Source organism: Ictidomys tridecemlineatus, chromosome 2, assembly GCF_052094955.1.
Source record: "Ictidomys tridecemlineatus isolate mIctTri1 chromosome 2, mIctTri1.hap1, whole genome shotgun sequence".
In the NCBI taxonomy this organism is placed as follows: Eukaryota; Metazoa; Chordata; class Mammalia; order Rodentia; family Sciuridae; genus Ictidomys; species Ictidomys tridecemlineatus.
The window spans coordinates 73,769,417-73,794,585 of NC_135478.1; the positions used below are offsets into that span (position 1 = coordinate 73,769,417).

A 25,169-nucleotide genomic window follows, 5' to 3' on the forward strand; every position below is an offset into this window, starting at 1 on the left:
GTCAGAGGGGTCTGTGGGTCCCAGATGCTCTGGAAATAGGCGGGTGCTCAGTTGGATGTAGATTCAGTGCTTCAGAAAACTGGGCCAGATCTGGGGCAGAAATCCATCAGCTCATAAATAATGACTGAGCTGCTTCTGCCTGGGTGACAATCCTAGGGGATGGCCAAGAGTCCAGGGAGTGTACCCTCCACTGCCCTATAGGTGAGTTAGGAAAGGCACCAGGGACTTGGGTTGCACACTAAAGGACCCCCCTCTCCACTCTAGACATGCAGGGGTAAGTTACCATGTTCTGTGGGCACCACTGGGAAGCACTGATTAGAGAGACTTGCAAGGCCTTCCAAGGCCGGTTCTGGCAGCCTCCTTGGACTCTGGGGCCAGGTGCAGATCTGGGAGGGCAAAGCCAAGCTCCTACCATGCAATGGCTGAGGGTTGTGCCCAGCAGCCTCCCTGGTTTTCTTGGGCCTGCTGGATTTGGAACAGATGGATGCTACCAGCAGTTCTCAAGGGACACCACTTAGATCTAAGCCAATGGCTACTTCCCATCCCTGCCCCTCCCCTGACTGTAAAGATTGTCCAGGAAGGGGATCCTGTTTAGGCTGATGAGAATTGGCCCCGAGACTTTTATTAAACCATGTGAAAATCATCAGAACCCAAACAGAATTACTTCTGTCAAACCCTAACAATAAATACAGTAGGGTGGTGACAAGGGAGGGGATTTTACACATGCATGCCTGATAAGAAGAACTGTCACAAAAGTCTCTGCCACAACCACAGCCTTGCACAAAGGCCACCACAACCTTATACAGAAATATTTCTGCCCAACGACCGTCAACCCCAACTTGGGCTGACACCACCCTCATTTTTGATCCTTGTAGCCAAGGATGATTATTTCAAAACAAGTTACGCAGCCCTCCTAATTTGCCTTTCAAAACTCCCCCACACCTCTACCTCCTTGAATATACCAAAGCACGTTCCGTTCCCTTCACTGTACTCTGCTTCTCCCCAAATAAACTCATTATCTTGGAAGACTCTCTGGGTTTGTTACTTTAGGTTAATGGCTTTACTTAACCATCAAGGGAATGGTTGTGTGTTATGGTTTGGGTCTTAAATGTCTCCCAAAGCACATGTGCTGAAGACTTGGGGGCTGGCCTATGGCACTACTGGGAGGGGGCGGAAACTTTAGTAGGCAGATCTTAGTGGAAAGAAGTTTAGTCATTGGGAGGTGTGCCCTTGAAAGTGATATTAGGACCTTGGCTCCTTCCTCTCTCTCTTGCTTCCTGGTTGCCATGAAGTGTGCAGCTTTGCTCTACCACATGCTGTTCTATCATCATGATGTTCTACCTCACCAAAGGCCCAAAGGCAACAGAGCCAGGTGACCAGAAAACCTCTGAAACCATCAGCTGAAATTAACCTTTCATCCTTATCAATTGAATATCTCAGGAATTTTGTCACTGTGCTGGAGAGCTGACTAACCCGTCTACTTATGTGCTAAAGCCCCTGAGACAGTGGCTGGGGAGCCTATCCATAGTGAGGCCACCACATGAGAGTCTTGAGGGTATGGGGTCAGACTCAGATCCTGCCACTTCTGAAGCACTTCAGGGACTTTCCTCTTCTATCTAAACCTTGGAGCCCTGAACTAGACCTGCCTTTTCCCAAGGCCACCTACCTTCCCAAAGCAAGACTCTGACAGCAGATACCATTCCCCCAACAGTCATAGTGACAGTGGCAGGACTGCCCCCATGGTCATCTCAAACTAAGACATTCTTTGCCCCCAGGCCTTTCCCCTAATCTGTAAGACACCCCTACCTCTAGCCACCCAGTCAAGCCCAAATGAGGAGTCTGTCCCATCTAGGTCTCTCTCACATATGTAGCCCTCAGATAAAGCCATGTTCTGAGCCTCAAAACCCATGAATGATATTTATTTGTTTGTTTATTTTATTTATTGCAGTACTGGGAATTGAACCTGGGGCTTTACCTCTGAGAGAAATCCTTAACTCTTTAATTTTTTTTTTGTTTGTTTTTTTGAGTGGGGATACTGGGGTTTTAACCCAGGGGAGCTTTCCCACTGAGCTGCATCCCCAGCCCTTTTTATGTTCTAATTTTGAAACAGGATCTCATGAAGTTGCTTAGGGTCTCACTAAAACTGCCAAGGCTGGCCTCAAACTTGTGATCCTTCTGTCTCAGCCTCCTAAATTGCTGGGATTATAGGCATGTGCCACTGTATCCCACTTCTTTGAAAATTTTGTTTTGAGACAGGGTTTTGCTAAGTTGCTCAGCCTGGCTTCTAACTTGCAATCCTCCTGCCTCTGCCTCCTGGGTTACTGGGATTATAGAAATATGCCACCATACCTGGCCCATGAATGATATCTTTTATAAAAATTATTTTGTAGATGTGATTAAATTAAGGATTTTGGAATGGGAAGATTATAAGAATAGGCCCTCTATTCCCACCAGAGTCCTCACTAGCTTTCTGAGGCTCATTCTCCACCCAGACTCTTCCTCATCAGAGAGGGATTTGACATAAACATACAGAGAAGGCCATGTGGCCACAGAAGAAGAGGCTGCAATGATATGGCCTCTAGGGAAAGGCAAAGAAATAGCAAGAAACAGATTCTTCCCCAGAGCCTCTAGAGAGAGTGCACCCTGCCTACACCTTGATTTTAAGTCCCATGATACTGATTTTGGACTCCTGGCCTGTAAGAGAATAAATTGTATCATATGTATGTATGTATTGCAATACTGTGAACAAACTTTGACATGTTCTACTGCTGAGCCACATTCCCAACCCATTTTATTTTTAACATTTATTTTTTAGGTATAGATGGACATGACACAATTACCTTTATTTTTTATGTGGTGCTGAAGATGGAACTCAGGTCCCGCCAATGCTAGGTGAGCACTCTACCTCTGAGCCACAATCCCAGTCCCCCCAACCCATTTTTTAAATTTATCATTTTTATTTATTTTTATCTATCCATTGATTGATTGATTGATACAGGGTCTAGCTAAGTTGCCCAGGCTGATCTTGAACTTATGATCTTCCTGCCTCTGCCTCTCAAAGTTGCTGGAATTACAGGCAGGTTATGCCACACCTGACTATTTAATTTTATTGTTTTAAGCCAGAAATTTGTGGTATTTTTTTTATAGCCACTGTGAGAAACTAAAAGACTACCTTTTTCCTGCTTGACTGAACTGTAGCGGGGAATGGGAGGTTCTACCATGTGGTATAGCATGTTCCTTGGCTCTGACAAGTAGAGGTACACCCCTTCAATGGTCTGAATGTTTATGTCCTCCCCGAAATTAGTATGTTGAAACTTAATCACCAGTGTGATGATATTAGGAGATACCTTGAGAAGTGATTGATTATATCATGAGGATGGAACCTCATAAATGGGATTATGGTAAGCCCTCTGTGCCCAGTGGATTTTGCATCTGCAGATTCAACCAACTATGGACTCAATTAACCACAGATCAAAAATATTCACAAAGGAGCATGGGCACGTATCTCAGTGGTAGATGGTTTGCCTAATGCCTACAAAATCCCTGTTTTTGAGTTTTAGCATTGAAAATAAATTTTTTAAAAAATGCACATGTAGACTTTTTTTTCTTTTCTTTTCTTTTCTTTTTTACATTATTTCCTAAACAATACAGTATATCAACTACTTACATAGCATTGACACTGCATGGGTTGGTTGTTGTTTTGAGGTACTGGGATTAAACCCAGGCCCTCACACATGCTAAGAATGCACTCTACCACTGAACTACACCCAAGAACCCGCTGACCCCCACCCTGGTCTCACTAAATTGCCTAGACAGGCCTTGAATTTGTGATCCTCCTGCCTCCGCCTCCTGGGTAGTAGGATTATAGGTGCTTCACACAACTTGTTATTAGGTATTATAAGTAATCTGGAGATGATTTATAGTGTTTGGGTGGATGTGCATAGGTTATGCGCAAAGACTATGCTATTTTATAAAAGGAACTTGAGCAGTCATGGATTTTGGTATCCTTGGAAGGGCTTGGAACCAATCCTCCACAGATAATGAGGGATGACTCCAGTGCCTTATAAAAGAGAGCTATCTATCCTCTTCTACCATATGAGGAAACAACTAGAAGGTGCCATCTATGAAGGGGTGGACCTTCACCAGACACCAAATCTGCTGGCACCTTCATCTCAGATTTCCCAGCCTCCAGAAACATGAGTGATAAGTTCTGTAAAATACCAGAAGCCACTCACTTTATGGTATTTTTTCATAGCAACCTGAATGGATTAAAACCAACCACAGCAGCACTTTTGGAGTGACAAACACCCACCAATGTTCCCAGGAACCAGTGTGGTGCAAGACACCCAGGTCCATCTAGGTTGGCTCCCGGGGCAGGCAGCCCACCCTGGCAGCTGGCAAAGCCACTCACAGCAGTTGGGGATTCACTGGTTTGCACAGGCAGTTCTCAACCGGGGTGACGTGGCACTGTTTCAAGTTTGAGTTGTCATCCCTTGGTGTATGTGGTGGTGGGTGTTATTGTATTAGGCAGGCAGAGGCTAGGAATGCTGCCCCCCAACACAAAGAATCATTCTATCCCACATGTCAGTGTTGCCAAGGATGAGAAAACCTGGTGTCAAGCATATGGGTATTGAGGCTGCTGGGAGTCTCAGGTCTTGCTTTGCACATCCTTTTCTTGACATGGAGGACAAGATCCAGAGAAGGGCCAAGGCTCTTTAGGAGTTGGATGGAGCAGGGGCTCCAGGCCATGTCCTTGCCTTCCCACCAATAGGTAGGACCAGGGACTAGCCAAACATCTGAGTGCCCAAAAATGCTGTGACTGGAGCAGAGTAGGGGTGCCTCTGTCCAGGGGTGGCCTGGGTGAGGCCCAGCCCATGTCTGAGTCTTGGTTCCCCACCTCTGTGGTGGTGCATTATGGAGGACCACAGAAGCTTGCTGTGTGCATGCACCCCACTGGGTAGTATCGGAGGGTCCTCTCCCCTGCTCAGAACCACTGAACTGGGCTATCATCCGATTCCTCTTTAATCTTGGACTGGTGGATACACAGATTGGGAAGGTGGGCAAGAAGCCAGGGGAATGCTAGAGAAGCCAAGGCATGGCCACCAGGGGCTGTGGGGGAAGGGTTAGAACTAGGCTCAGCCCCCATAGTCATCCATCTGCCAGGAATCAGTGTGGTGCAAGGCACCCAGGTCCGTCTAGGGCAGGCAGCCCACCCTGGCAGCTTTGCCTCTTTCGGTTCCAGTCTGACCTCTCCGTCAGGGGTCTAGATCCTGCCAAAATGCTTTGTCCCCTGGACTTGTCCAGCCAAGGCAGAAGTCTGGCTCTGAGCTAAGCTGTCTCCTCAGTAGCCGGCTGCCTCTCCACTTTTCCTCTGGTCAGATACAGCATACACACAGGTCCCCTCCTGAGACACAGCCTGGACCACATTCAGGAAAAACAGCCTCTGGGTCTTGTTCTGGCCACGGTCTTGTAGCCCTTTCTGCACCTCCTGGAGAAGAAGGAAGATAGGTTCACAGGGAGGTTGGCTGAATCCACCTCCAGAGGGGAGAGGCTGGACAAGAAATAGGAAAACAGACCAAGAAGGAGGGACAGGAAAAGGGGAAAGCAGTGGAGGGGGTGGGTGCTGGTCACAGGCCAGAGAGTCTGTGGCTTTACTCAATAGCCTGAAGAGATCAGAAGGACTGAGAGGGGCAGGTCTGCCTCTGGGGACTGTGCAATGGGGACATTTCTCAGGCCAAATGGACCTTGAGATGCATTTTGGTCCTGGGCTTGAGGATACCAGGGCCTCAGAATGCAAATCTGAAGAGTTCTGGAGGTTCTTGATGGAGGAGGTAGCGCCCCAGGTAAAAGCATGAGTGATCTAATAGTGGGAGATGCTCAGGGCCTGGGCCCCAATAACTCACCCACAGGACCCTGAATCTGTGGACTTTCAGGCTGTTAGAGACCAAGACAGGCCCTTAACCCTGAGGTACTGTTTTCTAAGATACTAAGTACTATACCCTAGAGTAGCACCTACCCATATTTATCAGTTTATAAATCCTAAACCTGAGCCTCTTTGGCCTCATGTTTCCAGGCACCGTTTTGGACTAAGAACCTTGCCCATCAGGGCCCTTGATTCCAGAGACATCCAGGTACAAAGATGTCTGCAGTTCTCAGAATGAGGACTTCCAAAATGAGGTCACTGGGTGATGCTGCACTACCTGAGCCACTGGCATGGAAGAGTCTTTGGAGTCCTGGACTCTTAGTTCTAAGTTTCTCTGTGCCTGACATATGAATTGCCAATGTCCTTTGACTTATAGGCCAAGACCCTCACTGCTGAGGCCAAAGCTAGATTTTCAGTCCTTAGAGGCCCCATTTCTCAGAATCTAATGCCAAAATTCAAGACCCTTTTTGCCTTTGTCTTTGGACTTTGGCCATGAAAGTCCTTGGCCACTCACAGTCTCCACCCCAGAGTTTAATCTGCATGTCTGGCACTCTGACTTCCCAAGGGAGCTGAGGATCTTGGCTTCATGGGCCACTGAATTCCATTAATCCCAGTTCCCAGTCTCTGACATTTGCAGAGTGCCTAAAAAAATGATGTTCACAGAGTAAGGGCCTTTAGTCAAGATCAAGGAGGAAGAAATTAAGAGGATATGCCCTGGTTACTGGATCTTCCAGACTTAAGTTTTCTAGACCCTGATGCTCCAAGAGAGTACTCAAGGTCATTGGAGGACCCTACACAGGGAAGGGAAGCCTCAAACTCCAAGAGTTTCAGCCCAATAGGTTGAGGTCCTTAATCTCACGGTCTGAACACCAAGGTTCTCTGACATATAGATGCTTCTCCACAAGTTAGGGTTATATCTATTGCAAGTTGAAAATGTCCCAAGTGGGAAATGTATTTTATATACCTAACCTTCCAGCCATCATACCTTATCCTAGCCATACTTAACATGCTCAGAACACTTACTTCAGCCTACAGTTGGGCTAAATCATCTAGCACAAAGCTTATTTCCTCATAAAGTGTTGACTCTCTCATATAATTTATTGAATACTACATTGAAAATGAAAAATAGAAAAGTTGTATGGGAACTTACCACTAATGTACAATTAGGGCACCTTGAAGTACAATTTCTACTGAATGCATATGACATTTGAATAATTAGAAAGTTGAACAATCCTTAACCCAAACCATCATGAGTCGAGGATCTTTTGTATATATCCACCTTGAACTAATGGCCCCAGTATACAATCCTCATAATTCTAAGGGCCTTGCAAGGCAGCCTTGAGACAGAGAGGCTGCTTTGAGAACCTCAAATGCCAGCCAGTTGAACTGACCCTATACCTTAATTTTGCAGGTTCAAAAAGCTGCTAGCCTTTTAAACAGGTCCCAGCAAAGCGCTTCCAGCAGCCCTGAGATGCTCCAAGGAAGTTAACTGTCCATCTGGGGAGGGAAGGGCTAGCCAGCCTAGAGAATTCAGCCCCTGGACCTGTACCATGTTCTTTGCTGGAGTAATCAAAAAATGTTTGTAAGAACGAACACCAACACAACCCCCAGTATTCTAGGGAAAAATATCACTCTGTAGAGAAAAAAAATAACCTCTTCTCATGAATAAACTCCCTAATAAGCATTTCAAACTACACAAGAAAAAAAAATCACCAAGAGGGAAAGTGTGAGAGGTCATAGCCAGGAAAACTAACTTCCAAAAAATGGTATGAAAGACCAGGAACCAAGAGGTTGAGGCTGTCAGCTTGGGAGAAACATAGGCAACACCCTGCTCTCTGTCTTGGAGGTCACAAGATAGGACAAGCACCTTACCCACTGAGGTTCTCAACTCAGTAGCCAAAGGCCCCCAAAGGTGAACAGTGTCTGGCCTGAGACACACAGAAGCTGAGTTCCTCCCAGAGGTCACTAAGCAGCATGGACTTGGGTGGTTGGGGTGCTGGCTCAGAACTCAGCCTCACCTGGCTGAATTTGGGCTCATACTCCACATGGCCGTTGTTGTTGACGTGCAGGATGGGGGCTGCAATGGCTTTTGTCAGGTCAAAGCCAAGCCACAGCTTGTTCATGATTGTCTGGGAGAGAACAGAAGGATGGAGGGAGGAGAAGTCACCAGCCACCCCATACCAACCCTCTTACCCCGACTCTAGAGAGTCAGACAATAGGCTACACTAACCAGCAACCCCCAGACTCACCTGGACCACAGCAGAGATGATGAGTTCCCCACCAGCTCCACCAATCACTAGCTTTGACCCTTGGTTTTTGTTGACCAAGATGGAGGGTACCATGGATGATGGAGGCCGCTCACCTGGAACTGGGGATAGGCATCACCCACACCCTCCAGCTCAGCAAGTGGGGTGACCCATCCAAGGATTGGCACGTAGCTGCCCACCTTCCCTCCTCTCCCCAGTGGGTACCTGTGGAAGTTGGACTGGAGGCTTGTCTCTCACCTGGTGGGGGGGTGACACTGGAACCTGGTGAATATCTCCAGCATAAGTCCAGTAGCTCATTGTTGAGGAGGATGCCTGTTCTCGGCGAGTACACCATGGCTCCAAAGCTGCAGGCCGGGGAGACAGAGCCTAGGCTTGGGCTCCCATCAACACAGGGCACCAACCTCTCAGTATCCCTTATGATATGGCTCTCCAGCAGCATTCTGGAGCCTGGAGCCACCCAGGACCCCAAATATTCCCTTGTTCCTTTTCCCATCAGGATACCCTTCTGAATAAGGCCCACTCCAGGCAGGTCCTGGCTCAACCACAGTAACCTTCTCAACCACAGATGTCCTGGGTATGACTCCTTTTGAGACACAGGAGGAAGGGAAGAGCAAAAGCCAAGGGATCACCCCATGGGGACTAGCAAGGGGAGGTTGGCAGGTAAAGATCAGGAGGGAGTTTAGGTCTTAGGAGCAAAGGTGAGAGGCCTGCCCACCTGCCCCCAGCCTCACGCACGGTGTGTTGATGGTGCTGGTGGCAGACACAGCACTCCCATCTTCTCCCAGCACAGACACATGAGAGGTGCCCATCCTGTGGTCCCAGGTCCCGACCAAGTTGTAGTGGTTGAGCTGGTGGTCACCACGTTCATCAATCTGCTGGCGGATGTGCTGGGCCAGAGCCTCCCCTAGCAGGTCCTGAGAGGCATTCTGGGGCAAGTAAGCAAGTGCCAGGGTCAGTAAGGGGCCAGGTAGCATCCTCAGAGCATAGGGCAGAACAAGCTCAGCTGCTCTGGTGGATCCTTTACCTGAAGGACAGACTATACCCAGAACCTGCTCCCCACACTTGGATCCCTTCCAGTGCCTAGGACCACTACACTCTTCCTTCCCTGAGCCCTCCCAGGCTATTGTGGCCTAGACCCACTATAATCCTTCTAGCCTCCCCAGCCAGGCTTGACCCTCCTTTCATGATGAGTCCTGAGGCAAGGAAGAGGACTCACCATGAATCCCAGGCAACCTCACCTCGACCTCTGGGTGGCTGCGAGGGTCCCACAGCCGCCACCTTTGTCCTCTGGCAAACTTGAGTGTTTCCACAAGGTGATGATACATGCTCACTCTTCCTTCAGGTCTAGCCACAGACTCCGCAGAGAAGTTGAACCCTGGGAGGGGGCAGGATGCAGGTGGGGGTTACCCTGCATAGTGAATTGAATGCTGGTCCCCTAAAAAGACTCAACAGAACACTAATACAGTCAACTTCAGGCAGGCTCAGACCTGGGCACTGCCAAGACACTGCCCCCTGCAGGTTGTAATATCCTGGGTTGTACCTCAACCTGAGTTCATACCTCTGATGAGAAGCTCACTACCTGCAGAGTTACTGTGGGACTGAGTCACCTACTAGGGAAAAGATGTCAGTCCCTTTAGCAAAACCTAATTGGATGGGCCAATCCCCTAGAGAAGGACCAACTCTAAAACACACCTTCCTGCCCAGTGTCTATAGCCCTGTCTTGGACATTATGCATCTGCTAACACAGTTTATGGAGGAGAGAGCTGGGCAGAAAAGGGCAATGGCTACCTGCTATGGTTGGGATAAAATTTGGGTGCATTCTATTCAAGGGCCTATGGTGATTGGAAGCTTAGTTCCCAGGGTAGTGGTATTGGGAGGTGGTAGAACCTTTAAAAGGTGAGGCCTAGTGGGAGATCCTTAGGACTCTGGTGTGCTGTTGGAGGGTGGTTTGTGTGCAACCCCGCGGTAGTTCTCACAAGAGGGTTGTTATGAAAGGAGCAAGCCTGGCCCCACCCACCTCTCTCTGCTTCCTGATTTGAGATGTAGCTGCTTGCCGTACCATTGCTGTCTGCCATCCATCACCCACCATGAAGCCAATGCAGGCACCATGTCCTTGAACCTCTGAAACTGTGAACTAAGTAAACCTTTTCTTTCTCTTTCCTTTTTGTGGTACTGGAGATTGAACTGCAGGGGCACATTGCCACTGAGCTATATCTCTGCCATTCTTATTTTTTATTTGAGATAGTCTTGCTACGTTGCCCATGATGGCTTTGAACCTGTCTCAACCTTCCAGGTACCTGGGATTACAGATATGTCCCACCAAGCTCATCTTCTTTTTTTATCCTCTCTAATATTTTATTTCATTTTACTTACTTTATTTTATTTTGCAATGGAAGGGATTAATTAGCCTAAGACCTCATGCATGCGAAGCAAGTATTCTACCACTGAGCCAGATCCCTCCAGCCCTGAAACTCCTTTTCTTTACAATTTTCATTTCTTCGCCATGATGAAAACCTAACTGATACACCACCTAACACCATGACTGGGCTAGGAGCTCGGGTTCCCATCGGGGCTCTGGTCAAGAGGCCCAGCGAGGTCTTACCTCTCAGCACATTGAGGATGAAGCTGAGAATGGCACCCCCCGCAGGTGGTGGCGGTGAGTACAGGGTGTAGTTTCCGAGGGGCATCTCCAGGGCATCCACCACCTCAGGCTGGAAGGTAACCAGGTCCTGCATACTCAGCTGGCTCCCTGGGATGAGGTGGAGAGGACTCCAGGTACAGATGGGAAAGTGAGCAAAGGATTGCTCAGGGCACCAGGATACTCACGGGGGTCCCCTTGCACCCTAGCCATGTCGACATGAAAGGGTGATGGTGGGTGTCTGTGCAGTGGTGTGGGGTGGGTAGACAGAGACCAGAGGAAGGCGGGTGTGGGGAGAGGAAGAGGAAGAAGAGAGGGGAATTGGGAGGGTGGGTCCACCCAGCTGCCCAGGCCTGCTGTCCACCCAGCTGCCCTGCCTGCCCAGGAGGTCTGTAATCCCCTCCATCAGCTCTAATTCACAAGGGCTCTGCTCCTTGAATTCCTTTACCACAGAGGCCCCTGAGGCTAGCAGTGGCTAGGCTGGGTGCTTTGACTCTCTGAGACCTGGGAGCAGCCAGCACTCTAGCAGGGCCTGCCTTCAACCCCCCTGACTCTGTCTCTGGCAGGGATGAGGCGTTGGAATGTCAGTGCAGCTGACCTTCCTTGGCAATATCCTCCACCAGCATCCGGCCCAGCCTCCCTGTGTAGAAGACCTCTGCGCCCTCTGTGGCCACAGTCTCCAGGGTGGTGGCCAGCGCAGGCCAAGGAAATGGGTCTTGAGGCCTCAGCGGTTCTGTCCCATTGAAGAAGAGCTGCCTAGGGAGTGAGGGGCAACCTCAGGGTGAGGCTAGGTCCCAGAGGGCAGTCACATTCCTGCCAGGGTCCTAGTGTGATCCTAGGGACTGTAGGGGGAAGACAGTTCTGTCCAGGGGTCCTGAGGCACTGGGGTAGATAATGGGGGGACAGGTTCTTTAGAAGCAGGTGGGGCTGAATACCAACCTCCTCACTTACGGCCCTGGCCCAGAGAGGGCACCTTCCCCAGTGAGTCTAAGCTCACCGTGGCCCGCCCTTCCCATGACCCTGGGAAAACCTGTCAGTGGGATAGCAGGTGGGGCAGGGAACAGCCAAAGGCCTCCTACCACCTCAAAGACAGTGAAAAGGAAGCCTAGGGCCTGAAGGCAGATGGCAGAGCCCAAATCCACACCCTTGGATTCCCATGAATTAGGCATCAAATTCTTCCTGGCTTAGCTTCTCTGAGCCAGGTTCTGATCCAGAAAGAGAAGTCCTGGCCATCCTGGCCTGAAGACCCCAGGCACTATGTTAGGGTCAACCCTCCAGTGTGAGGAGGGACCAAGGCAGAGCTGGGGTTTGGCTGGGGTCAGTAGGGGGTGGCTTTAAGCCCAGGGCCACTGTGTGTGCTCACCTCAGGGTTGATGCCTGTAAGGAAGGCTGCAGGAACCTGCTGTTCAGGAACTGGCTCAGGACAGAGGGCATGCGGTATCCCCCTCGGAGAAGTTCAATAGTGGGCTGGAACAGCTGTGCCCAGGGCAGTCGGCCATGGCGGTGGTGGGCCTCTGCATAGCCACGGAGCTCCCCAGGCACCCCAATCCACTGGGCCCCTGTGTGACATACCCCTGCCCTCAGCCCTGTGTTTTCCAGGCCCACCCAGGGCTTCCTTCTTCCTCCCACACTCAGCTCCCACCCCCACCCCAGCTACAGCAGCCAGGGTGAGCTTCTGGAGTCCATTTCTGACCATATTCCTCCCTGCACAGTCCTCCATGGCTCCCCATCGCCTTCTGTGCACGTCCACCTTTAGGTTCATAAAGTCCTACACAGACTGGCTCCAGAAGCCCTGTCCCTCTATCCCATCTCCACCAGCCAGGTTCTAACCTTGAATCACCCCTCCCCATCCAGAGAACCCCTCTTCCACGAAGACTCCCCCAATCCCAGCAGATTAGGGACTCTGCATGGGCTCCTCCTACCCCAGCTCTCATGCTCCACCTAGGGTGTTACCTGTCCATGAGGGACACTGTTCCTTCAGGGTGCATTCTGGTCAGCCCCAGCAGCTGAGTGGGGTGGAAGTGGGGGATCCCTCCTAGGACCTCACCTGTGCCCAGTGGCAGAGCCTTTTCACATTGGTCCAGCAGGTTGTGGTCATAGTTGGCCGGCACCGTCTCCCGGGCATTGATGACCTCCACCTTTCCTGGAGTTGGGGCAGGCGGGGTAGGTGAATGGTTATAGCCCCCCAGATGGCCTCAGTTTCCCTCTTGGTGCTAACACTTGGAATAGAACCTGCCCACAAAGGCTTTCCAGTGGAAACGAAGAAGGCAGAGCAGGGGAGCCTGAGATCACCCAGAAAGGGGCATGGGAATTGGTTACCCTGTGATTGTGGACAAGTCTGTTCTCCCCATGGGAGGGTCACATGGGGGCCCACCTGTTGTTGCATTGTAGATGGTAAAGATGACGCCTCCACCCAGGCCCATGCTCTGAGGGTTGACAACGCCGGAACAGATCAGGGCTGCAATGGTGGCGTCCATAGGTGAACCCTGCTGCTGGAGGATGGCTCTGGGGGACACGGCCACAGAATCAGTTGCCTGGTTTGCCACCCCCAGACTTCCCATTTCCTGCTGAACTTGTTCAGTTGACACTTACTGGGGAACAGTAACAGATTAGGGGCCCATCTCCAGCCACCAAAACCCAGGTTAGGTCAGAAAACACACCGAGTTGTCCACTCAAATCCAGCAGCTAGCTTATCCAGGGCACTTGACAGATTGCAAAGTATGATGTCATTTGCATTTCCCTTTGTCCTATACAAGGCACTTCTCAGTTTGCAAAGTGCTTCTGCTTCCTTGGTTCCCTAGCTGCTCCCTGTAGTACTGACTCACTGCATCAGGCAGAAGCAGGCCTGGGCTACCCCTAAAGCCTACTTTAGGACTCTACTCCCCATCTCACTGTGGACACCCTGGCCTCAATCCCTTCAAGGCTGGACTCTGGTAGGTGAGCCCAGGATCCTGACATGCCACCAGAACCCTGTAGGGCTGATGGGCCTCTCAGCTTCTCCTGGAGCCCAAAGTTTGTGAGAATGTTCTCTGGCCTCAGCATCCCCAATTGTCCAAGGAACGAGCCCTTTACCTTCAAAGTGTGATTGGAGTAGCCTGTGTTGTGAGACCCCTGTCCCTGAGGCACAGCCCTGAACATTTCACCAAGGCTGCTTCTCCCACCGCCCCCCATACTCAGGAACCTCCCCAGCACCTCAAAACCCCAGTTCCCAACAAGGAAATCAAGACTCAAAGAGGGAATAGAATTGGGTCCTTTGTCCCACCTCTTAGGAACTCTCACCCCAGCACTTTCCCTTGGATCTGTTACCTGTAGCTTGACCAGCAAAGTCTATCCTGGCCTCCAACCCTCCCCAGCTCCTGAGCCAAGTGTCCCTGCCGCAGGCCCAAATGTTCACACATGGATGCCACATGGATACACATAATCCCGAAATGGGAAAGAGGGAAGGAAGCCAAAAGCATCAAAGAAACAAGTCTGCTACATGTAAGCATGATTACAAATTTTTAACAAGAATAAAGACCATCAATAAAATCAAATGATAAATTGAGGATGGGGAACACTAAATTCCCACCACAAATCCCCTGTCTCTCATCTCTTCACTAAAGGGAGCAGCCTTCATCTTCCCTACCCAATCTGTTTCAAGCTTGCCAGTCTGTCAGTTGTCCCTCCCCATGGAAGTGTTTTTTTTTTTTTTTAGGACCTTGCTAAGTTGCTAATGCAGACCTCAGACCTCAAACTTGAATCCTCCTGCCTCGGCCTCCAGAATCACTGAGATTACAGGTATGGACCACCATGCACAGCCCTGGAAGCCCTTTCTGCACTTAGCTTCCAGGACCCTCTGCCATCCACCCTATTTCAGGTTTTTCTTCCACCTCTCTGACCCCCTGATTTTGGGGGCCCCAGGTTCAGTTTGTCTGTGGATGAACTCATCCAGACTCATGCTACAAAATGCAAATTCTCTGCTGACGACTTCTAAATTTTATTTTTAGTCCATCCCTCTCACTAAACTCTAGACACATATGCCCAGCCATCCATGAGATACCTCCCCTGGGCATTGATGAAGCGTTGCATGCTTACCATGACCTAAATTGCACTCTTTCCCCCTCCCATGCCTGCCTCCAACATAGTTCCTATCCTTGTCTTCAAAATCTGAGAAAATGACATAAGCATTCACCCTTATATTCATTCTATAAATCCTAGAGGGTTTTTTTTTTTTGTGTGTGTGTGTGTGTGTATGTGATGCTGGTGATTAAAATGAGGGCCTTGTACATGCAAGGCAAGCACTCAATCAACTGAGCTATATCCCCATCCCCTGGAATCATTCTTGATGGTCATTTCCTTCCATCCCCATATTCAATTTGCCAATGATTCCTATAGGATATACCTCCATCACCACCATACTGGTCCAAGCCACCAACCTCTGTCATCTGGGTTATTATAATGGCTTCCTACCTAGACCCCCACATTTGCCTCTTTTTTTTTTTTTTTTGGTACTGGGGATTGAACTCAGGGGCACTCAACCACTGAGCCATATCCCAGCCCTATTTTGTATTTTATTTAGAGACAGGGTCTCACTGAGTTACTTAGCACCTCACTTTTGCTGAGGCTGGCTTTAAACTTGAAATCCTTCTGCCTCAGCCTCCTGAGCTGCTGGAATTACAGGCATGTGCCACCCCCTCCTGGCTCTCATTTATTTTTATATATATATTTTTTTTAACCAAACTATCTTTACTGTTTACAGTAGTAAAGGGTAACATAATGTACAAATTGGTGAACAAACAACAGAGCCAACAACTTCCCACCAGAGCCCATACAGCAAAACAGGAAATGAGGACATTTCTGCAAGATCTCAAGCAAGTGAGGTGATGGGTCACTATCAGATGACTATAAAAGGCAGAATGGCCATCAAGCAGCAATGGATCCTTACAGGACGATAGGCAGAACTATGAACATTTTAATTGGTATAGATTCCCAAATATCTCACAGAACTGGAGTCACTGTTCTAATGTATAATTTTGATACTTATTTGGACAGTGGCAAAGTAAAAATCCATAAGAACACTAAGTCACCTTTCTGTGGGTTTCTTTTGCAACCACACTTTGAAGCAGCTCTTTTATACAACATAACTGCAAATTCAGTGATATTTCATCTTACTTTATATAAAGACCATAATTATCTGTTAGAAGTAAATCTGAGGCCACAATACAATTACCGAATGAGAAACATGGTGATTATTTTCTGGTTTTGAAAAGATAAAAACTGGTTTTGGTTGTGCCAATCATTGCCCACATACCCACACCCAGGCACTGAGTGCAGAGGTGACATCCTGGGCCTCAGACTCAGAGGGGACACACTCAGGAGCAGAAAGCACTTGGGCCTTATAACTGAAGGACTTATTTTGATTTTTACCTTTGAAGAAGTATTCCAGTATTTTGCCTTCAACTATACCATATGCTTGATGAAGTCTGTCATTTGCAGCTTTTAGAATTTTAATAATGCGCCTGGTGGAATTCCACCCCCCACACTCTCCCACTGATGCACAGTGTGAACATGAGCTCTCCGTGGGATTCGGACAAGTAGCTCCAGTAGTGACCACTTCTCCAGGGGTGAGAGCCTGGCCACAGACTGAAGCCAACATTTGGCCACAAGTTTGAAGGAAAACATGTCTTGAGAGGGGCAATGAACAAAACCAAGAACAAAAACAAACCCAAAACCTTAAAACTCATTTCACAAAGAGAACAATGTGATTGGCCCAATGGAAGCTGTAGACTCATCCCTGCAGAGTTTTGAGCTGCACTTGAAGGGCTTCGAGGATCGTTTCGGTGCCTGTCCTTGTCTTTCTCGGACTCCTCTGTGATCAGCGTGGTCACTCACCATTCAATAACAAATGCAAGGACGATCGCAGGGTGTGGGGTGGTCCCTCTGCAGGCCATGCCTCCCGTCTGCTGCTGGAACACGTCGATGGTGTCCTCATCCTCCATCTCCAGGTGGGCTGGAGTGTCCGTTGCATTAATTGGCTGCCCATCAAACCTGAATCTAATCTGTCTCATTGATAATCCCTGCCTCTCGCAGTAGGTCTTCATCAGTCTGCTCATCGGGGTGTGCCTCTTGATCTTGAACTGCACCACCCAGCCATCCTGCCCCGCCACCTTCAGGTTGATGTGGTCATTCTCCGTCTTCACACCCTCCTTGGGCTTCTCCTGGGACATGGCTGCACGGGCGACAGCATTGAGACACAGAGGCTCGAAGCGGGCGAGTCACGCTCTGGGCCCCGCTGCTCTCCCGCCTGGCTCCCTTATATTTTATCAAAATAATTTGTTAAGTGAAAATCAGATATCCCTGTTTGGGGAGACTAAATAATTCAGGCCAAACTTTCCACAGAGAACTAGAAAAGCAAGGCAAATAGAAAACATCTGCTGGGCTGGGCTAGTAGATCAGTTGTAGGATGCTTGCCTGGCTCGTAGGAGGCACTGGGTTCCATCCTCTGCACCACAAAAATAATTAATTGATTAATTAATTAACGGTATTGTGTCCACCTACAAGTAAAAAATATTTAAAAAGAAAACATCTGCTAAAAAAGATATCAGAAGCAGGGAAGAAGTTCAGGGCTGGAGAATAAGGCAAGTCTGGCATTTGGAGCTACTTTCCCCTCAAGACAATTGCCAGTGCTGGAAGAGATGGCCGGGAAGCAAAGCAGTGCTGTTGGCCTCCTGGAGTGGCTGGGGGAAGAGATGCTTCAAATTCCTCACACTTGGCCATGGGTCTTTATTCTAGGTTTACCAGTCACCCAGAATGAGATTAGCCCTCAGAGCTAATAATCTCAGTCACTTGAATTGAATGAAGAAGATCCAAGAATTTTGGAATCCTAGGCTTCAAATTATTTCCAAAATTTATTTTTAATATTTAATATTTATTTATTTATTTTTGTACTAGGGATTGAATCCAGGGGCTCTGAACCAATGAGCTACATCCCTAGCCCTTTTTATTTTATTAATTTATTTTTTTTTATTTTGAGACAAGGTCTCACTAAATTGTGTAGGGCCTTGCTGGATTGCTGAATCTGGCTTTGAACTTGAGCTCCTCCAACCTCAGCTTCCCAAGCCACTGGAATTACAGGCGTGTGCCACTGGGCCCAGTTATTTTTAAATTTATTTGTTTATTTATTTTTACTAATGACCTTTATTAATCATGGTCCTATGGGCAGATGCTCACTTTACAAGGCTGACTAACTTTGCCAAGAGATTCAGTGTTGGTATCAGCCCAAACAACTACGTTATAGCTCACTTTAAAATTTGTCACGTAGACACAAAACACTGCAGGCCAGGAGCAAGGCTGTGGTGTGCTACTGTCTACAAGCAGGCCAGAGTAAACTTTGTATAAATCTAAAGATTAGGTACACACTGCTTTCCACAAATACAAAATGCAAGACAGCTCTTGAATGGTTTTATAGATAAACAGTTTTAAAACCAGAATGCAAACTAGTGGAATGTGGATCTAGAGGTAAGAAGAGAGGTGGTAGGAAACTGAGAGGAAGAGATCTCTGAGTTATGGCACTTGTTAACTTGCAGACATCTGGGGATAAGGCAAAGCCTGAGATATCTGGTCCACCCTGGCATGATAACCCCTCCCTCTTCCCGACAACTATGACCATTCACATCTGCTCAGCAACACCCACCACCTGGCTGAACTACTCGCTCCACCTCCACATATAGTGGCATAGACTCTGAACACTATGGTCCTATTTTAATCATATATGCTTAGCCTTCTGGAATTTCCTGCCTTTATGAGAAATCTAGTTATTCCATCATGATCCCATCCGTGAAACCTAACAGCTATTCCAGAAAGGAGGCTGGACCCCTAAATCTAGACCTTGAATCTGCCATTATTAAATGAAGAGGGGAAGTTCATGTCCTACTTCTCAGTTGCTCCATACAGAAGGATGATCCCTGGAGAAACAGTTGTGACATCTGTCTGTGCCTCCTTCTCATTCCTCAGAGGAGAAGCAATGGTTTAATTGATTAGAGGAGCTGAGGAGAACCACAGAGCAGATCTGCCTCAGACCCCTTCACAGTTCCACTTGAATCTGCTGGCTGCAAGATCATGCTTTCCTCTGATTCTTCAAACTCCAAACTGATATGGAACCCAGCTATTTTGAACAATTTTCATATATGCCCCCAATCCCTAATTAAAATAGCTGAGCAAACAAGGGAATGTGACAGAAGGAACAAAATTCAAGGGAGAACAGACAATCTTTTCAAAAGACTCATAGGATACCCAGATCATGAAACTGTCAGACCACAGACTTATTTTTTTAATATGGTGATTGAACCCAGGGGTGCTTAACCACTGAGCGACATTCCCAGCCCTTTTTATGTATTCATTCATTATGAAGCAGGGTCCTGCTAAGTTGCTTAGGACCTTGCTAAATTGCTGAGGCTGAGCTTGAACTTGCAATCCTCCTGCCTCAGCCTCCTGAGCTACTGGGATTAAAGGCATGTGCCACCTCACCCAGCCAAACCATGGACTTTCAAATGACTATATTTCAAGATGTAAAAGACAAAATTTAGAATTTCATTCGAGAGATGGCAACTATTACAAAAAAAAATGGAATTAGGATCTCTTTTTCTTTTTTCCTTCTTTCTTTTTGGTACTAGGGGTTGAATCCAGAGGTAATTTATCCCTGACCTACATCCACAGCTCTTTTTATTTTTTATTTTGAGACAAAGTATCACTATGTTACTTAGGGCCTTACTAAATTGTTGAGGCTAGCCTCAAACTTGTGATCCTCCTGCCTTAGCCTCCTGAGTCACTGGGATTATAGGCATGCACCACTGTACCTAGCTCTGCTTTCCTGGTTTTTGTTTGTTTGACAGTGTCTTGCTATGTTGCCCAGGCTGTCTTTGAACTCCTGGGCTTGCGTGATCCTCTTGCCTCAGTCTCCCAAGTAACTGGAACTGCAGGTATGTACTGCTACTGCCTGGATTTCTCTATATTTCAGTTTAGATATTTTGTAGCAGAAGTAGTACCTATCTGTAGTTCCAGCTACTTGGGAGACTGAGGCAGGAGGATCGCTTGAGTGTAGGAATTCAAGGCCAGCTGAGCAACATAGCAAGACCCTGTCCAAAAATAAATAAATAAAAATAGAAAAGAAAAGAAGAAAGAGAAAGAGAAGGGGAGGGAGGGAGAGAAAAAGAGAGAGAGAGACAGAGAGAGAGAGAGAGAGAGAGAGAGAGAGAGAGAGAGAGACAGAGACAGAGACAGAGACAGAGAGAGAACAGAATCAGCAGAACACAGACTAAGAGACCATCAGGGATACATTAAGAAAGTTTAGGCCATTTACATGAGGATCACGAGTTCAAAGCCAGCCTCAGCAATGATGAGGAGCTAAGCACTCAGTGAGGCCCTGTCTCTAAATAAAATACAAAATAGGGCTGGGGATGTGGCTCAGTGGTCGAGTGCCTCTGAGTTCAATCTCCAATACCCCTGCCCCCAGAAAAAGAACAAACAAACAAACAACAACAACAACAACAAAAGAAAGTTTAGGTCATCTGAAATTGGAGTTCCATAAGGAAAAGAGTGAATGGGGAAGAAGCAAACAAATAAAGCTGAGAAATTGATAAAACTGATTTTAAAAAATTCAAGTCATAGATTGAAGGATTGAAGCCAAAGATTGAAGAACCACCTAAAAGCCTCAATGTAAAACTGCTCATACCCAAAGACAAAACTTTTAAAAGCAGCCAGAGGAAAAAAGACTGATTTACTTTAAAGCATGAAATTAGACTGAGCTTTGGCTTCTCAATAGGAAAACCAGAGGCAAGAGTATAATGTTTTCAAAGTGAGGAAAGGAAAAATATCTGCCAACCTAGAATTCTCTGTGAACAATATCCTCCACAAATGAAAGTGGAATAAGACATTTTCAGGCAAATGGAAACTGAAGCTACATCGGCAACAGAACTATGCTGAAAAGAATATTTTTTAAAAAATACTTATTTTTTAGGCACAACACAATGCCTTTATTTTTATGTGGTGCTGAGGACTGAACCAGGATCCCACCCGTGCAAGGCGAGTGCTCTACCACTGAGCCACAATCTCAGCCTGCAAATTAGAGAGTATTATTCAGTGTTGTTGTTCAGACAGAACAAGATTCCAGATGGAACCTCAAGGTGCTGGGAAGAATGAAGACCAGCAGAAGAGATAAATAAGTGGGTAAATCTAAAGAAATGTTATTTGTTCAAAGTTATAATAGTATAGAAAATTATGAGATTTAAAAGTTAATAAGGAATAATGAAATATTTAAGGGTCAAATCACATCTGGGATTTATATTGAAACAATACAAGGAGAATATACCTGAAATCAACTTGCCCATAAAATTGGGGTTGAAGTTGGATGAAGGATGTGCGGGGCTTCATTATCCAATTCTCTTTACTTTTATATAGCTCTATGTTATTAACATAAGTAAATCAAAAAACACACAGATATATTTGTATATATACCACCCACACACTTAAAATACACAGAAATAAGGCCAGGCAAGGTGGTGCATGCCTATAATCCCAGCAACTTGAAGAGGACGAGGCAGAAGGATAGCTAGGGTGTATTTAGAAAAAGGACTGGATGCCAGGCAGGATGGCACATGCCTGTAATCCCAGCAGTTCAGGAGGCTGAAGCTGGAAGATTGCAAGTTTGAGTCCAGCCTTAGCAATTTAGCGAGGCCCTAAGCAATATAATGAGACCCTATCTCAAAATAAGAAATAACAAGGACTGGGGATGTGACCTAGTAGTTAAGCACTCCTAACTACTTAATTCTTGGTACAAAAAAAAAAATAGCATATAGTCACGAAGGAGTAAATTTAGTTATTGTTTCAAGGTTCTTGCATTAACCAGAAAGAGGACAAAAGTACTAGACTTTCATAAGGGAATAAAGCATGTTGTCATCTCCAAAATAATTGCTTTTGGAGTGAAGTAGATCCAAAGACCCCTTTGTTAAAGGCTTGTTTTCCAGAGTGGAATTCTTGGGAGAGGATAGAAACTTTAAGAGGTGGGACCTAGCAGGAGGTTCTAGGTCCCAGTGGCATGCCTTCAAAGGGGATGGTGGAGCCCTGTCTCCACCTTCTCGTTTCTTTTTCTGCATCCCTACATGAGGTGAGTGTCTTTACCCCACCACACACTCCCCACCATGTGTTGCCTCACCATAGGCCCCAAAGCAATGGAGCCAACGATTCATGGATTGGATCTCCAAGACTGAGAGCCAAGGTAAGCCTTTTCTCTTTATAAGTTGATTATCTCAGGATTTGTTACAGTAACGAAAGTTGACTGACACAGTAATATACTGTGATCTTTTAGGAAAAAAAAAAACAACTTTGAAGACTGCACACTTACCAAACTAATGGAGGGAGGAGATTGAATAATAAAAAAATAAAATGTAATAAAATAAGTACCAAATGAGGTGTGACAGGAGATAAGAAAAAAGAGAACAGTTATGGAAAATAGAAAACCAATGGTTAGATAGTAGATTTAAACCCAGATGAAGGGGGAAGCAGGAGGGAAAAAAAGGGGAAGTACTGGGAACTGAATCAGAGCAAATTAAATTCCATGCTTGTATAATTTCATCAAAATGAACCCCCAATATTATGTGTAATAATAAAGCACTAATAAATTTTTTTATATTTATTTTTTAGTTTTAGGTGGACACAATATCTTTATTTTATTTTTACGTGGTGCTGAGAATCCAACCCAGGGCCTCACGCAAGCTAGGCGAGCGCGCTACCACTTGAGCCACATCCCCAGCTCCACTAAGAAAATTTTAAAAAATAAAATAAACCTAAATGGGGGCTGGGGATATAGCTCAGTTGGTACAGTGCTTGCCTTGCATGCACAAGGCCCTGGGTTCTAATCCCCAGCACCTCACACACACATACACACACACAAAAAAAAAAAAAACCCCAAATGAATCATCAATTACATTACATACAAAAAGATAGTAGATAAAAAGTTAAATCCAACTAATGCCTTCTATAGAAGGGTTCAGAAAGGTGAAAAGTAAAATAATGAAAAAATATGTCATGCAAATACTAACAAGAAAGCTGTATCATAAGATTAATTTCAGGGGGCTGGGGATGTGGCTCAAGCAGTAGCGCGCTCAACTGGCATGGGTGTGGCCAGGGTTCGTTCCTCAGCACCACATACAAACAAAGATGTTGTGTCCGCTGAAAACTAAAAAATAAATATTAAAAAAAAAAAGATTAATTTCAGGGCGAGGGTTCTAGCATGTGCAAGGCCTTTGGTTTGATCCCCAGCACAATAATAATAATAATAACAACAACAACCACTTGAATTCCAAATAAAGGAGACTTACAGTATTATTTGCAATAATAATGATAATTAAAGATACATCACAGGAGGAAGTAGAAGTTTCTGGCAAATCACTCATAGTACAAAACTGGATCTGATTTATTTTAAGAAGCCAAACCAATAGGATATACATAGACAGAGAGATTTATTTTAACAAAATTGGCTCACACAATCATGGAAGCTGGCAGGCTTTTAGCATCTGGAAGATAAATTACTATAAATTCAGATTTTTTTTAATATTTATTTTATTTTAGTTCTCGGCAGACACAACATCTTTGTTGGTATGTGGTGCTGACGATCAAACCCGGGCCACACGCATGCCAGGCAGCCTGCTACCGCTTGAGCCACATCCCCAGCCCAATTACTATAAATTCAGGTAAGAGGTAATGTTGTAGTCTTAAGTTCAAAATTTGTAGGTCAGGCCAGCAGCCCAGATACTGAGGTAGGGTTTCTATGTTACAGTCTTGAGGAAGAATCCTTTTCTTGCCAGGAAATCTCAGATATTGCTCTTCATGCCTTCAGCTGATTGGACAAGGCCCACCTACACCATTGATGGTCATCTGTTCTACTCAAAGTCACCGATTAAAATGTTAATCACTTCCTTTCTGCCCGTGGACGCCGCCGAGAAAGCATCTCTTCCTGCTGCCATCATGTCTAAATCAGAGTCCCCTAAAGAGCCCAAACAGCTGCAGAAGCTATTCATTGGAGGGCTAAGCTTTGTAACAACTGATGAGAGTCTGAGAAGCCATTTTGAGCAATGGGGGAACACTTATGGACTGTGTGGTAATGAGAGACCCAAACACCAAGCACTCCAGAGGCTTTGGGTTTGTCACTTATGCCACTGAGGAGGAAGTGGATGCAGCCATGAGTACAAGGCCCACCCAAGGTGGAGGGAAGAGTTGTGGAACCAAAGAGAACTGTCTCAAGAGAAGATTCTCAAAGACCAGGGGCCACTTAACTGTGAAAAAGATCTCTGTTGGTGGCCTTAAAGTAGACACGGAGGAACATCACCTACGAGATTATTTTGAACAGTACGGGAAAATTGAAGTTATTGAAATCCTGACTGACCGAGGCAGTGGAAAGAAAAGGGACTTTGCTTTTGTAACTCTTGATGACCTTGACTCTGTGGACAACATTGTCATTCAGAAATACCCTGCTGTGAACGGCCACAGCTGTGAAGTGGGGAAAGCCCTGTCCAAGCAAGAGATAGCTAGTGCCTCATCTAGCCAAAGAGGTCGAAGTGATTCTGGAAATTTTGGTGGTGGCCGTGGAGGTGGTTTTGGTGGAAATGACAATTTCGGTGGTGGAGGGAACTTCAGTGGTCATGGTGGCTTTGGTGGCCGCCGTAGTGGTGGTGGATAATGGTGGCAGCAGGGATGGCTACAATGGATTTGGTAATGATGGAAGCAATTCTGGAGGTGATGGAAGCTACCATGATTGGGGCAGTTACAACAATCAGTCTTCAAATTTTGGACCATTGAAGGATGGAATCTTTGGAGGCAGAAGCTCTGGACCTTACGATGGTGGAGGTCAATATTTTGCCAAACCACGAAACCAAGGTGGCTATGGCGGTTCCAGCAGCGGCAGCAGCTCTGGCACTTGCAGAAGGTTTTCATACTGCCAGGGAACGAAGCTTAGCAGGAGAGGAGGCCAGAGAAGTGACAGGGGAGCTTCAGGTTACAACAGATTGGTGAACTCAGCCAAGCACCGTGGTGGCAGGGCCTCGCTGCTACAAAGAAGACACTATGCAGACAATACTCATGTGTATGGGCAAAAAAACTCGAGGACTGTATTTGTGACTAATTGTATAACAGGTTATTTTAGTTTCTGTTCTGTGGAAAGTGTAAAGCATTCCAACAAAGGGTTTTAATATAGACTTTTTTTTTTGCACCCATGCTGTTGATTGTTAAATGTAATAATCTGATCATGATGCTGAATAAATGTGTTTTTTTTTTCTAAAATGTAGGGTGTAAAGTTAGTCTACTCTGAAGC

General features: G+C 46.6%; 1 protein-coding gene and 1 pseudogene across 6 annotated transcripts in view; one reads left to right on the forward strand and one right to left on the reverse strand.

Moving 5' to 3' along the window:
- Positions 1-5,004: 5,004 nt before the first annotated feature.
- Ggt5 (gamma-glutamyltransferase 5) overlaps positions 5,005-25,169 on the reverse strand; it is a 44,633-nt gene continuing 24,468 nt past the window's right edge. For 3 of the 6 annotated variants that reach the window (XM_078038887.1, XM_078038886.1, XM_078038888.1), the window contains exons 2-12: positions 13,203-13,333; positions 12,876-12,971; positions 12,192-12,387; positions 11,427-11,584; positions 10,793-10,939; positions 9,429-9,565; positions 8,926-9,116; positions 8,395-8,534; positions 8,173-8,291; positions 7,942-8,052; positions 5,005-5,488 (exon numbers count right to left, since the gene is read on the reverse strand). In XM_078038887.1, coding sequence (XP_077895013.1) covers positions 5,342-5,488; positions 7,942-8,052; positions 8,173-8,291; positions 8,395-8,534; positions 8,926-9,116; positions 9,429-9,565; positions 10,793-10,939; positions 11,427-11,584; positions 12,192-12,387; positions 12,876-12,971; positions 13,203-13,305 — 1,545 coding nt within the window. In that variant the 5' untranslated portion in view covers positions 13,306-13,333 and the 3' untranslated portion in view covers positions 5,005-5,341. Of the gene's footprint in view, positions 5,489-7,941; positions 8,053-8,172; positions 8,292-8,394; positions 8,535-8,905; positions 9,117-9,428; positions 9,566-10,792; positions 10,940-11,426; positions 11,585-12,191; positions 12,388-12,875; positions 12,972-13,202; positions 13,334-25,169 lie in introns of those variants that run through there. The other 3 variants (XM_013362529.4, XM_021732640.3, XM_078038889.1) reach the window with 3 other exon arrangements.
- On the forward strand, positions 23,667-25,083 carry LOC101965178 (heterogeneous nuclear ribonucleoprotein A1-like; annotated as a pseudogene).